Below are 15,252 nucleotides of genomic sequence, written 5' to 3' on the forward strand. Positions count from 1 at the left end.
AGATCCAGGTTGTGGTTTGATTTGTAAAAGACTATCCTTAGCATGACAGCCATAAACTTAAATGCTTTTTCCTTAAAAGAGAAAAATGCACGGTTATGTTCTACAAATACATAGTTTACTGTCACTAATAAATTGAAACTTGTTCCTGTGGTACATCTGCAAAAATCTGCAGGCGTCTCATCTAAAGGTTTTGTGGTCTGGCCCAACTCAAAGAAAAACTAGCTTCTGTCTTTGTGGAATCTCTTTTGAAGTTCAGGGAGATGGCTCATTAAAGGTGAGTTTTGTTACACTGCTATCATTTGTATTCAGCCAGACCAAAGTAAGTTTCATAAAGTAAACCACCTAGTTTTGGGGAACTATCGTCACCTCACATATTTGCTTTCCCAAGTGTAACGCTGGTTTGTACTGAAACTCAGGTTATCTCAGTGTTCACATAAGACTTGGATAGACAGTCTCAGTGCATGAGGAAGACAGTGTCAGTGCATGAGCCCATCTGGCAAGATGCAAGCTCTGATACAAGTGTGGCAGTGGGGGCATTTGAGTAGAAACAGGAGTATGTGCTCAGGGACAGTCTACGTCTTCCCACACCTTTCAGCTTTCAGCAGCCTCTTGACAACCTAATAATATCTTTTCTCCATGGTTACTATCAAACTCCGAGATATTAAAGAAGCAGGTAGAAGGCAGTATACTTTGGCTGTTTCATCTTCTGTTTCGCAAAAGGTGAGCTTTGGCTTTACCTTCCAGTAAAGTGAGCACACTTTACCTTCTAGTGCTGAAACTGTGGAGGCTTCATGAGGAGCATCATTTTTCCCCACTTTTTATGATGAAAACCTACAAGAGATCAAGTACAGAAAGGAATTGGTTGCTCAGTGTAAGAGTTTATGGAACATATATTTATATGGACAATATGGTTACAACTCAACACAGTATTTTTTTGGATACAAGATGTAGTGTGTCCCTGGAGGTATTCAAGAAATGTCTAGATGTTGTACTGAGGGCATGGTTTAGTGACAGAATATTGGTGGTAGGAGGATGATTGGACTGGATGATCTTGGAGGTCTTTTCCAACCTTGGTGATTCTATTTTTCAGCACAACAGTACCCCAGCAGCTCACAGCATTAGCCCACTTGGAGTTGTTTCAAGGAAACCTTCCCCTGAATTAGTGTGAGTGATGGGAGAGAAACAGTGTGTTAATGTGCTTCTGGAAGCTGCTATTGCTGTTAGTCATAGGGAGGAAGTCTGGGCTCATGGTGGAAAGAGGAAGGGAGGGAAATGAAGAAGAATGAGGGCAGGATTGATGATGTGCTTATAAGAGGAGAAAAAGAATGAAATAGACAACTAGGTAACTCTTGAGCTTATGATTCATCACGTTCAGCTTCAGTCTGCATCTTTAGTATCTAAAGGCCTGTCAGTATCTAAACGGAAATATAGGAAGGGGACAGACTATACTTATTAGGGTCTGTCATGAAAGGACAGGGGGAAATGGTTTCAAATTAAAAGAGGAGAGATTTAGACTGTATGTAGAGAAAATGGTTTTTACAATAAAAGTAGTGAAGCTCTGAAACAGGTTGCCTAGATTAGTGGTAGGTGCTCCATCCCCGAAGATGTTCAAGATCAGGCTTGATCAGGCTCTGAGCAACCTGATGTAGTTGTAGGTGTCCCAGTTCATTACAGGGGAGTTGGACTAAATGACCTTTAAGGGTCTCTTCCAACTCAACCAATTCTATAATTCTATGATTTGTGCTCAGCTGAGAGCAGTGTTTGTCTCTTCTCTGCAGGGTGTCCATATGTGTCATCAGTTCTCTGAAATGTTTTCTGTAGCTACACATAGCTAACATTTCAAAGCAAATGTATTTATTTAATTACTTACTTCTATGACAATCTATTAATTTGCCAGTTTTAATCTTTTGTTACATTTTGTGAGAAGGAGACCATGTATTCTCTTGTGATGTGTTTAACAATTAGTTGTCACTGAAGGCTGATATTTGAAATACATTTAAAATAAGAACTGCAGTTGTATGTGCTTCACTGTAAGTACATAATGAATTAAGGCATTCAGTTTTGTTCTTAACAAATGCTAAAGCTGAAAGATTAAATGTATAGAGAATTTACTCAAGTTGTTCCTCAAGCTCATTTAGGCTTGAATAACAGCTATGAAGTAATGAAAAGCCAGTTTTAACGAAGGTTTTTAGACAAAAATTTGAATTGAATATTAAACTCCTTCTTCCAAATTAAAGTGTAACCAGTATCTGTTACCTAGTCTAGCATATAGTGTTAACTGCAGAAGTTTTGGGAAAATACATTGATCCTTGAAGGTGTCACACTCATAAATCAGTCAGATATAAATTTGTATGTTTATATGACAGTCTGAGCTTGTCTTGTTGTCAGTGAAGGTTCTAGCTTTACCAAAAATAAAACAAAAGTCAGATTCAAGATATTTTTTTTGGTGTTATGACCCATAAGCATCCTTCCTAAGTATCTAAAGGAAGATTGGAGGCAAATGGATGAGCCCAGGCTCTTCTCAGTGGTGTATAGTGATAGGACAAGGAGCAGCGGCCTAAAATTGATCATAGGAAGTTCCATACAAACGTGAGGCCTCACCTCAAGTACTGTGTTCAGTTTTGGGCATGTCAGTACAGAAGGGACATCAAGGTTCTGGAGCAGGTCCAAAGAAGGGCAACAAGGCTTGTGAAGGGCTTGGAGAATATGCCCTATGAGGAGCAACTGAAGGAACTGGGGCTCTTTAGTCTGGGGAAGAGGAGGCTGAGGGGAGACGTTATTGCTCTCTTCCATTACCTGAAAGGTGCTTACAGCAAGAGCAGGGTTGGTCTCTTCTCACTGGTGACAGGTGACAGGACAAGGGGAAATGGCCTCAAGTTGTGCCAGGGTAAGTTAAGTTTGGATGTCAGGAAACACTTCTTTACAGAAAGGGTTGTTAAGCACTGGAGGGAGGTGGTTGAGTCACCATCCCTGGATGTGTTTAAAAACTGCTTGGATGTGGTGATTTAGCAGAGGGTTGTTAGAGTTAGGGTAGTATGGTTAGGTCGTGGTTGGACTTGATGATCTTTAAGGTCTTTTCCAACCTGAGCGATTCTATGATTCTATGTGGAAGAACTTTATAGTAAGGGTGACAGAGTGCAGGAACAGGTTTCCCAAGGAGGTTGTAAAGTCTTCTATGGAGATATTCAAGACCCATTTGGATGCCTACTTATGCAACCTGTTGTAGGGAACCTGCTTTAGCAGGGGGGTTGGACTTGATGGTCTTTTGAGGTCCCTTCCAACTCCTTCAGTTCTGTGATTCACATAGCATGACTATGACTTATAGACTTTGCTGAAGATGAACACCTTGGAAGTATTAAATTTAAACTGTATTGTTGGACAAAAACTTTTCCAAAAGCTTGCTTTTGGAAGTTTCTTCTTGTTACTAATAAATACCATCTTTGACTTCCTTAAGTTTATCTACTGAAAGAATAAGAAGTCTTAAGACAGCTTTAAATGATGAAATTAATGAAACACAGGCACAAGATTTTATCTCCTCCAGTGGTTATAGTTACAAAGTCATTACTAACATTACCTGGGCCTTTTTTGGTTGTGAGGATTTGTTTTTAACACTTTCTATAGGTTTCAGTTAAATGTTGTCTGTTTCTTTATTTGAAACGACATAATTGGAATGCAAGTACCAAAATTAATTAGGCATTTTTTAGTTCATTCAGAGTAACTGTAACAAGGCTGGTGGAGATTGAATTTACCTCTCTTTTTCTGCTTGTTCCCAGACTGTAATTTGTGGGATTTACTACAGAGATTTTACTGTCACCAAATATGAGATTTAGACAATTATTTCACCTAAATTACATTGAATTAATAATTAATTTTGTTTTCCTGTTATAATACAGAAATCTACCGGTTTGATCTTTGCAGTTATAATTCAGATAGTTTAAATATTACCAGAAATGTGAACACCTGTACGCTTTCTGAGTACTTTTAACACTGTTAGGCAGCTTGATTTGAACAGATGCTTTATTTCATTGCCTTTCTTAAAATACAAACACTGCTGAATAGTATTCTGTCTGATTTTTGACTTTATTGTTCTGTTGGTATTTTTTTTTCTTTTGTTTTGTTTTTCTGTTGGCTTCCTGAGCAGCTGCTAGGCATTTTCTCCTTAATATAATCGAGGATGCTTTGCTGCGAGTAGATAGAAGCTGAATATAAATGCTTTCCCCTCCCCCAGAAGCTCAAATGCAAATGAGTATGTAAGCATAATAAACAGTTGCCTTTTGTCATAACTAAATGCAGAAATCAATAATGCAGTATAAAATCTGTCTTAAGTTAAAATCACATATCTAACAGGAATACAAAATGCTTATTCAGCAGCTTGTCGATTTCTGTATTGTCTATCATCTGAATGATAAAAATCGTCTATGGTACAAGTTAATTGTGAGAAATCTCTTGTGCTTGCAAAAGATGTAAAAGCAAATCTGTTAGCAGCAGCACACAAAGCTTTGTAGTAATATTTTAAAAACAGAAGTAAATAAAGAATGATAGCTAACACAATAGATTTTAATTACCATTGAAATATAATTGAAGGTGATTAAAGTTTTGTCTGAGGGGACGGAACTAGACTATACCTCTCATTAAAGAAAATATGCCAGTCATTTAGACACTGGATCATCATTTTCATTTTATGTTTTAGCTACAAATGTTCTAGAAATAGGAAATATGTAGTTTTGGAGAGATTCTAGGGCTGTTAAACGCTGCTATCAGCTACCATCAGATGCTTTATATGGTGGCATCTTACAGTTCTCTGTTTTGCTTTGTCCATGCACAACTGTTCCTGAACAAATAGTCTAATAGTATTTATTTATATATTTTTTGAAACTGAACTCTTTAGATTTGGCTGATAATTGTATTGTTCTTGCTCACCTAATTTCCTCCATTAAACTAGCATTCACATACATCATCAGAGTGGAATTAATTAAAAATAAATTGTATTCATTTTGTTATATGATAGGAGTTCATTTTTTCATAGGAGAAAAGTTAACGATTTATCTTTCTATCATACAAAAAGAATATCTCTAATTCCTTCATTGCGTTTCTTTTGTTTGAGTATCTTCTCCATCTCCCCAGATTAGATGCTGACCAAATTGGAAGCCTACTTCTGTTTGACCCCGTCTTATTGCTGACTGGTGATTAAACCTTCCTTTCTCAGAGCAGTAATCTTATCTTCCACTTTCCCTTCTTCTCCATAGAGATAGCTATAATTACTTGCAAATTGAATTCAGTGACTTTCTGGCCATTACAGTGTTGCACAAAATTCTGGTTACATCTTGGTGAGAAAGGTGGTGTCTTCGAACAAATTGGCTCCCCTTTATTTCTCTTTGTTTCTCATTGTGTCTGAGGGATTCCTTCTTCACTTCAATTGAATGTGCAGCCTAATAAAATCTGAATGGCTCTGTGTTGTGTCTGTATAATGTAAATGATCTTAGTTCTAATTTATAGTCAGGTAGCCTTATTTATAATAAGCATGGAAACTTGTCAAACGTTAAATGATCCTTGTAAAATGTGAATTATTTTATCTTTGCAAAGTACCCCTTTCTCAGGACTTTTATTCAGGCATGTTTCCTCAGTTACGATGGATGTGTAGGTACTTTTGGCAAGTGGTGTCTTTACAAACCCATGAGTATGGACTTGGTATTACATGTACCTTACCACAGTTTTTGTGTTGAGCTGACAGTACTCAGGACCTCTCTGGCTTGTCTTGGCCTGCCTGTAGCTTTGTTTTGCCTCCTAATAGCATTTATCTAATGACAAAGCAGTAAATTACAGCTACTTTATTTTAGCTCTTGCTTGGCTTTGTTCAGCTCTGTGATGCAACACACGTTGATATGAATGCTCTATGAGGGCTACTGTGAAAGTATTTTATTTTATTATATTGGCCCACCTATTTTATTATGTCAGCCTACGATGTCAGAAGAGATGGCGATGGTATGGCAGTAAAGGTTGAACCTTCCTGCCAGTACCCCATTGCATTTAGTTGCTGTGCGACAGATGGCAGCAGAGGGGCAATGACAGAATGGTGGCTGACATGGGAGTGTGCATATAAAGCAAAGGTGTGTCACTGAATTCCTACACGTGGAAAAAATTGTATTCATTCACGTTCATCGATGCTTGCTTAACATTTATGGAGACCAAAGAGTGGATGTGAGCACAGTGACACAGTGGGTGGTGCTTTGCAGCTAGTGGTGACAGTTTCAGTGGTTCACCTCTGCTAGTGCAAATGTTTGTAAGCATGGCATGTAGGCTTTTGTTCATCACTGGCAAAAATGCATAGCAAATAGTGGTGGCTATGTTGAAGAAGAGTGTTTTGTAACTGAGAATATTCTTTATCAATTAATGTTATTGTGATCTTTCTATCTGTTATAGTTTCCATGGAAATAAAATGGAGGCATTACTTTCAGGGCAACCTATGTAATAGATAACTATAACATGTAGTTACTATGCATAGAATTGGTTCTCTGTAATCAATTGAAATGGAACACATGAGAGTAAAGATGTACAATGATACAATACAATGATACCTGAGACTTGAAAGTACTGCCCATGGCGTATATATTGGAAAGTTTGTATTTAAATATGTCACTGTAGCAGTATTTAATTTTAAGTACTTTAGTATCATTGTAACTGGACTCCTTGGTTAGACTGCTATTGTTAGGAGTAATGAGTTTCTGGCTTTTCATATACAGCATGCTATTTATTTTTCTCTCTCCTGTACTGAGGACTCCATACCTGGATGCGGTATTCCCAGTGAGGTCTCACTAGCACAGAGCAGAGGGGCAGGATCACCTCCCTCGCCCTGATGACCACACTTCTTTTGTTGCAGCCCAGAATACAGTTTGCTTTCTGTTCTGTGAGGGCACCTTGCTGGCTCATGTCCAGCTTCCCCTCCACCAGTACCCCAAGGGCTTTTTCAGCAGGGCTAAATATCCATATTTCATTGATTATGGCGTTGATGCTCCTGATTTCAGCATCTTTATCAGATGTATCAGTTCTTCTGCTCTTGCCAATTCCCTTTTCATTTGGAAGTTGGATCCTCAGTAACACAGTTGTTAACTTGAAACCTTGTTCTTCAGGGGTTCTTCAGGTTTCCTGCCCTGAGCATCCTTGCTCTGCTTCCATTCTGGTGTAGTTGTACTCTTTCTTAGTGGAGTATGGGGATGTTTACAACATGTAACATTGCCATTAAGTAACTTTATCTTTAATCCAATGTTCTTCATTATTCTTAAGAGTTAGGAGATGCATACAATTTTTTTTTTTTATCAAAAAGATATATTTAAACTTTAGGTAAAATGTCTAGAATGTGTTCTAAGTGTGTTCACTGGGAGATTTTCTTGAAACTTTTGGACATAAGCAGATGACCTTTCATTTATGAATAATGAATACTGTGAAAAGCAGAGCTCTAATACCATTCTGCCCATGCATGAACAAGTGCTTCAAATTCTTGACAGACAGCATATTTCTCAAGTTAAAACTATTCTGCCACTGATGAGCTTTTTTGATATTTATCTTGGGTTTTACCTAAACAAAATTATTCATGGAAATCTGTGAAATCTGTAGACAAAAATATACAAAAATGTAGTGCTAATTGGTTTTGAGGTCTTGAACTTGGTGTTTAGAAAACATAGTCACTTTATACAACTCCAGAGTGCAGTATCTGATTAACGTTGTTGTTTATGTGATCTGGGGCAGTGAAAATGTTTTTCTTTAGGTTTCTAAGGAAACAGTGAAGCAGAGGTATATGGGGGTATGAATATACACAAGAGGTGATGAATATACATACGTATGTGTAACAGCATCTTAAAATATAGAAGGAACAAGATTGGCAGTGGGCTAAGTATCAGTATTTCTAACTGTTCAACAGATCCAACCTAGCTTTTCCCATCCAGCAATGAAAAACTTTTCACCTGCTCTAAGAGTGTCTGGATTTTGCCTCTGCAACCTCTTACCAACAGGGAAAGGACGTAGAAGGCTCTTGTACCATAATCTGACCACTGTGTGATTTATTTTCTGATTTACACTAATAATAATTATTACTATTTCCTAAATTTAAGTGGTTATCACAGAACAAATTACCATTACTGAGATGATTAATGTTAATAGTATTAAATTTAGTCCTTAAAACCAAATATGCTTAACTGAATGCATCTCCTACTAAGATCTATTTAACCTTTAGCAATACTTAAGGTTGATTTTTCAGGCTGTGATTTAGAACCATCAGACTTAAAGAAAATTCATTCATTTAAATATAACATGCTTGTAGGGAAATTTTCTTCCAAAGCCCAAAGGACTGATGACCTTGTTGTTCAGTTTGTGTGTGGATGCTATTTACTTAAGCTTAATCTGAATTTAATTATGACTTGACTGAGATTTCTCTTTATCTTCAGTTGTTGAGTGTATGTGAAGAGTTTTATCTTCCCCTTGATCTGTCTGTTGACACGTGATATGCTGTGGTAATGTTGAAGGTCAGGGAAGATTAATCTCTACAAGCTGTATCCTGACACTTGTCTTGGTGATTACTTTTGAAATAACCATAAGACATTCCTGTTGTTTTTGCTAATTTTAGCTGTCTCTGCAGTGATTTTGCATGCTGCAGATATGATAGGTGAAGTTACTCTTCCTAGATTCTTGAGGAATAGATACTGGGAAATGATTATATGGCCACCCTTGAATTTTGTGTGTCTTCTAGCACACGTGAGAACATGATTGATTAAATCTGATTAATATTGATGAAAAGTTTCGATCTCAGTCATTATGAAATTACTGGGTCTATGTGACAAATATCAATTATGCTAGATTTGTTTATTAAGAATTTAATTCTTGTGATTTGAGTAAATAAATTATGTAACCTTGTGTAAGGTGAAGTGAAGCACTGCAATGAAATGCTCGTGTTTTTCAAATGGATAGGGAGCATTGTGGTTGTACGATAGCCTGCATAACATTGAAGGCAGCATTGAGTTGAAGTAAATGAAAAAATGAAATGGTAGCAAATATTATTGATTGATCTTTCTCTAAGTAAATGTTTCTTTAATATTTTTCTCCAGTCAAAGTCACCATCCATCTCTACTGAGACAATTTTGATCTGATGTGTCATTGTAGTTTACTTACACATCACTAATAATTTGGTAATGATAATCATAGACTGTTTGAATGTCTTACTTTCCCTTGTTTTTCTCTCGATTTTCAGGTCTGGCAGTTTCTCTTCAGTTGCTTCATGGAGACATAGAACAAATCAGGAGAGAGTATACATCTATGTTTACCCATGGAGTATCCATAACAAGGAAACTAGGTTTTTCCAATATTATCATGCCTGGTAAGTTGAAAAGAATAAATTTTCATTAAGGAGCAAGAGAAAGAACTAGTGAGGAATTAATGAGTATTCACTTGCTTTCCAAATAAATATAGAATTCTGAAAATTATTAAATTTTTCAGAGACTTTTTTTTTTGGATGCAAATAAAAGAAAACTGCATCCCAGGTTGTGTATTATATAGTTACTAAGTCAGTGTCAAAGGAGCATACAGGGATAGTTATCTGCTTTCTGGAAGTGAAGATGACTGAATGCAAGACTGCTGAGCTCTACATAGATAAAGAGGCAACCAGCAGAACATGGAGCAGGTAACTTCTAAAGAAGGACTCACAGACTTGTACTGACATGGTGTAGCTTCTGATTTCTCCCGGTTCATGCCTCAACTTATGGAAATAGAGATACTGGAAATGGATAGTAGAAGGGATACAGAGATTTATTTCCATTAGTTTGTATGATAACCTATGCAAGTGCTTAAACAGGTGCTAAGGAGGGTTGAGAGAATGTGTCACTATGAATGTGAAGAAGCAAATACAGGGAGAAAACAGATAGTGGTAAAATCTATGGATCATTCCCAGAAATGAAATCTTTAGCCAGTGTCTCTTTAAAGGAAAAGCATACTTAGAAACAGCCTACTTTGGCATGACTGTTGTGCTGCTGTGGTGTTAGTGAGGAATATTGTAGGGAGGAGCTCACATCTTCCTTTCAGCTCTGAGTCCGCATGCAATGCCTTGGCTCTCTCAGATACAAATAATCTTCAGGACTTGCAGATTCCTAATAGGGACTACTTTCTCCTTTATAAATATAAGTCTTTTCTTTCCTGTATACATAAATTGAAAATACATTGTGGTTCTGAGACCAGAATATGTAAGCTTCATTGTTTCACTAATCAGAGGAGTCTTAATAGTCTATTAAAACTCAGTAATGAGATTCAGCTTTAGCTGTGGGCATGCACTTTTCTTGAACTTCAGCCTGAAACTTGACAGCTGAGAATTCACTGTTCTGCTCTTACTGCCAGTTAAACATCTGTCCTTCTGCATCCCTCATCAGTACTACTATGCACTTCTAATATGCACAGAGCACGAGTTCATAAAGCAGTTTTAGCATTATTATGAAACTGTTCTACTGAAATCACCACAATATTTAGAACAGTAAAATGTGTAAGTTAGGTGCTATTTAATTTAAAGGTAGATTATATACATATGTTAAATGAAAGTCTTCACTTGAAATCTTAAGGCTTATTAGCTAGGTTTTTTGATTGTGTTACTGTTAGATTTCTCATTTGAATGAAATGAATATTAGAGATAATACGGCTGATAATTTTGAATGCAATTTTACGGAGTGTGCTATAATTCCCATTAAGAAACCTTTCTCAATTTACTGATTATCTCCATATGATTTAGTGACTTTCAGCTCTGTGTTATCAAATTTTCTTTGTTCTGTGATAGCTCTGACTTTCCAGCTGTGAAGTAACGTGAACTGTTACAAGCAAGTTATAGCTGAGCACTGTGTAGTGAGCTGCTGCAACTCAAAGATTGCACAGGCACAGTTTGTCCTTTTCTTATGAAAAAAAAATCTATGAACTTTGATGTGTTGATTTGTTAGTCCAAGTATATGCTTACCTCAGTTAAGAAAACGTCCAACTTCTAGTTTGTGTTTGCTGGCATAGAAGAGATTTCTCCTAGAGGGAAATAATCATCTTATTCTTCTAATGACAAGTTCCAAGGGCTAAGCAGGGCAGTGTGCTCTAGGCAATGGAATGCCTGCTGGAGCCTAGCCTTTGAAATGGTTTTTTCTTTTAAAGCTCCCTTTTCATTTTGTATCTCTCTAGTGTCTTTTTTTCAGAGATAAATTAAAGAACTTCATCTTTTGCAACTGGAAATGGTCACTAATTAGGTCTTTTCTTGTTGAAATTGTGTGTGTTGCTCTGTCTAATTAGCACTTAGGTTAGGACTCTGAACCAGACTCTCTTGAATTATTTAATAAGAAATACTACATGCTGCTTAACTGTAGTATCTCTTTTATAAAGTGCCAGATTTTAAGTTGCTCTTCTATTTTGATGTATTTAAACTCTAACTGACCTTCATTTTGCATTGTGTCAACCCTTTTCTCTTTAGAGGTTGTGCTTCTGAAAATAACTAGCACCAGCACACATGCCATACCAGAATTTTGATGACAATAATAATGCATGTTTTTGTAGAGCAGTGCTTTTTATGTCAATGGAGCCTGACAGGGTGAAGCAACAGAGTGCTGTTTCCAGGACTCGTGAAATTTTTTAATGATGAAATTCAGGAGTTTAAGGAGATGAAGTAGATCAGTAGAAAAAGGCATATATGATTCAAAGAGGCTGTTAAATAGGTAATTCATTCTATTCTATCTGTCAGAATAAGGAAAGGCAGTGAAAGTGTTACCTTAGGAGCCTAATCAACATGCATTTTTCTAGATTTAACGAGTGCAGTCCTTTCCAGCATCCAAGTGTGACAGTCAGCAGATGAGCAAGCTGGTATTCTTGGAAAGCTTTGTACTGCGTCAAAGGAGAACTGTGTTTATACTCTGAATTTCTATCTTAACATTTCCTGAAAGGACAGAAAACCCTATAATTATTTAGTATATAAAATTTTCCATTTGATGTTTATGAACATACTAAGCTTTTTGAGAAATACTTCAACGTATGTAGAAGTTGATAGAATGTGAAAGCCCTTTCACATCTTTCTATATAAATTTTTACCTGCTTTTTTGATTTCTTATGTAGTACTCTCATATAGAATCTGATTCCAAATTTAACATATAGCATCTGCATCACTGCATAACTTAAGTGCTGGATGTTATGCTCATGTGTTCTAACATGTATGTATGCATGCATGCACTGGCTCTTTTTCATCTTTGTAGAAAATACCTAGTTCATTAAAGAAACCCATTCATTAGTGTGTGGTGGTAAACCCTAGTGCAGCTGTTTATCTGAATGAGGATTTACCGAAGGGGCCAAAGCTCTCTGCTGGGGCAGCCAGTTGTAAACAAACTGAGCTGTCGTGATTAGCATTGTATAGCTGCACATAGCTGCACATCTTACTTTGTTGTGATTATCGAACTAGAGCTGCATCTGTTTTAAGTTACAGACTTCTTAATAGTGCTAAATCTACTACTGTTAGTATGTTTTGCTGGCACTCAAAGCCAGAATCTATTCAGTGTGAGACATTAGCAGATAAAGTAAAATAATCTCAAGGCTTTCTGTGTAGTTCTTTTTTCACTAAGAAATTTAGTCAGGTTGAACCATTATTTCCTGAAACTCTACCTACAAATTTAATCTATGCTGCTTTACGGATAATCTAAAAAAGAATTCTTATTTAAAACAACCAGAGATATGAGTTGAAATGCTATATATATTTTAGACTCCATAAGGTATACTACAGAACATAAACAAATGGCCTGCTGATTGATGTCTGAACAGATTTTCATAGACAGATATCAATTAGCTATAGGCACTCTTTCTCAGCTTTGGATTTCAGCTGGTGGCATTACCATTGCTGAGATCTGACCACCACTTCCTCTGAGTGAAGATCAGAGTTTATATTTCTTTCTGCCCATCCAAATTATTAAACTCTTTTGAGTTTAGAAAAGGCTAAAGAATTGACAAGTCAGCACAATGGTATTACAGTGACCATTATTTTCCCTGTACATACCCATAAGTGGCCTAAAACAGTGCTGTCTGAGCTAGTCAGTCCTGACTGGAATGTTCTTTGCTTGTAATCCTTCACTGAACTTTTTGGTCCTTCTCTAATGCTGTGATATCCCCTTGCAAAGAACACCATTAAGAATCCACATGAAGCTGCAGTATTAATTTCTGTAACAGAATTTAATGCTTCCAAACTTCTCTTATGTTTGTCAAACCACAGAAGTTGCATTTTGTTTTTCAGTGTTATCTTTTTTAACAGTTTCTGCTTATTTAGCAGGTACAATGAGCAGCCCAGGATGCTGCAGAGCTTACAAGTTATATATAAGCTTTGTTATGCTTAATTTAGGAATTATTCCCCCCCCTTTTTTAACCATCACAACTGCACTGCTTTGCATTTTTTTTTTTTATCTTTTAAGTCCATTCGGTGTCCTTTAGCTGTCCAGTTACATCTCATCAGAATTGTCTTTGAAAGCTGCTGAACATACTTACTATTCATTCATCTGGATTATTAAAAGATCTTTTGTTCTTTTCATGTGCAAGTATGCTCTCTTTTTCTCTCTTTCTTACTCTTTCTTTCTCTCTTTCTCTTTCTTTCTCTCTTTCTTCCTTTCTTTTTCACAAGCTTTTAAAATGAAACTATAACTAGAATATTTGTCTTTTTATACAGATGATCTTACAAAATGCTATCCATGTGATTAACATGAATTTTTCAATGATGTGATTTTGAGTAGAAGCATATTCCTCCTTTCAACGCTTAAAATAAGAATCTGGAGAGCAAAAATGTAGAGGAAGCTATGGAATCTGTTCTCTTCATGTGTCTGTGTAGCTGTCACTAGGCTTGGACTTAGTAAAGATTTGTTGATTTTAGGAAGGGAAAAATATGTTTCACACCCTTCCATGTTTTTTCTCCTATGAGAAATGGTATAATTTTTTCCAGTCTTTATCAGTCTCTATGGAGTACAAACAGCCTAGATTTCCACCTGCCACTGTTAGCTGTTCTGATTTCCAAGAATCCAGAAATATGTATTTTTAATTACTGAAAGTAATATTGCCTGGATATATTAGTTACACAGAATATGTTTAAGCAGTATTGTCAAGTAAAGACACCCTGAATTTTGACCTTTCACAAAACTGCAGTACTCTGTGGGGAATATGGTCTGCTTTCCAAATCCTATTTTAATACTTGTTAGAAGCTTTGATCTTTTCTACCAAAGGACTTATCGTCCTTTCTATCTATCTTTCAAGCCACTGGAGAAAACAAAGATATTAATACTCAACTCCATACTTGGTTAGGCAAGTGCAAGGAATTCTTATATTGTTTTCCTTCTCCTTCCCATGGCGTCTCTCTTCTTTTTTGATTCATTAGTAAACAAAGGAAAAATGGAAGAGGGCTATGGAAAGGGAAGCAAAGCCAGAATTTAATTGAACTTCCCTCAATTTACAATTTCTATATGAAATTTAAGATGTGCCAGATTCTGCACCTGTGACAGAGCAATCCAAGATATATGCATATATTTAGGTTGAATATTAGGAAAAAAATCTTCCTGGTAAGGCTTTGGAACAGGCTGACCAGGGAAGTGGTGAAATCACCATTCCTGGCAGTTTTCGAGGAAAGGGTAGATGTGTTACTGAGGGACATGCTTTAGTGAGCATGGTGGTGATGGGCTGATGGATGGATTAGATGATCTTAGTGGTCTTTTCCATCCTTAATGGTTCTATGATATGTATAGTTTGGAGAATGAAGGGCTGGAGAGCGGCCCTGCAAGAAGGGGTCTGGGAATTCTGTTTGACAGCAATTGGAATATGAGTTGAGTTCCCAGGCAGCCCAAAGGGCTGAGTGTTGCTGGAGATGCCTCAACTGCAGTACTGTGTGCAGTTTTAGGCCCCACAATGTAAGAACGATATAAAACTAACTAGAGTGTGTCCACTGAGGACAACAAAGATGGTGGAGGGTTTGGAGGGCAAGACATAGGAGGAGTGGCTGAAGTCCCACGGTTTGCTCAGCCCAGAGCAGAGGAGTTGAGGGGAGGCCTGATGGCGGCTGCAGCTCCTCACAGGGAGCAGAGGGGCAGTGCTGAGCTCTGCTCTGTGTGACAGCGACAGGGCCCGAGGGAACAGCATGGAGCTGTGTCAGGGGAGGGGCAGCTGGGGGTTAGGAAAAGGTTTTACATCAGAAGGCAGTAGGCATTGGAACAGGCTGCCCAGGGTGATAGGTTTGGCACC

At 37.2% G+C, this 15,252-nt stretch overlaps 1 protein-coding gene across 6 annotated transcripts in view; it reads left to right on the forward strand.

Moving 5' to 3' along the window:
• DOCK4 (dedicator of cytokinesis 4) overlaps nucleotides 1-15,252 on the forward strand; it is a 246,908-nt gene that overhangs the window by 126,880 nt on the left and 104,776 nt on the right. For all 6 annotated transcript variants that reach the window (XM_040651775.2, XM_004937544.4, XM_004937546.5 and 3 more), the window contains exon 13: nucleotides 9,239-9,364. In XM_040651775.2, coding sequence (XP_040507709.1) covers nucleotides 9,239-9,364 — 126 coding nt within the window. The remainder of the gene's footprint in view (nucleotides 1-9,238; nucleotides 9,365-15,252) is intronic.

The sequence above is a fragment of the Gallus gallus genome, chromosome 1 (genome assembly GCF_016699485.2).
Source record: "Gallus gallus isolate bGalGal1 chromosome 1, bGalGal1.mat.broiler.GRCg7b, whole genome shotgun sequence".
NCBI classification, from domain to species: Eukaryota; Metazoa; Chordata; class Aves; order Galliformes; family Phasianidae; genus Gallus; species Gallus gallus.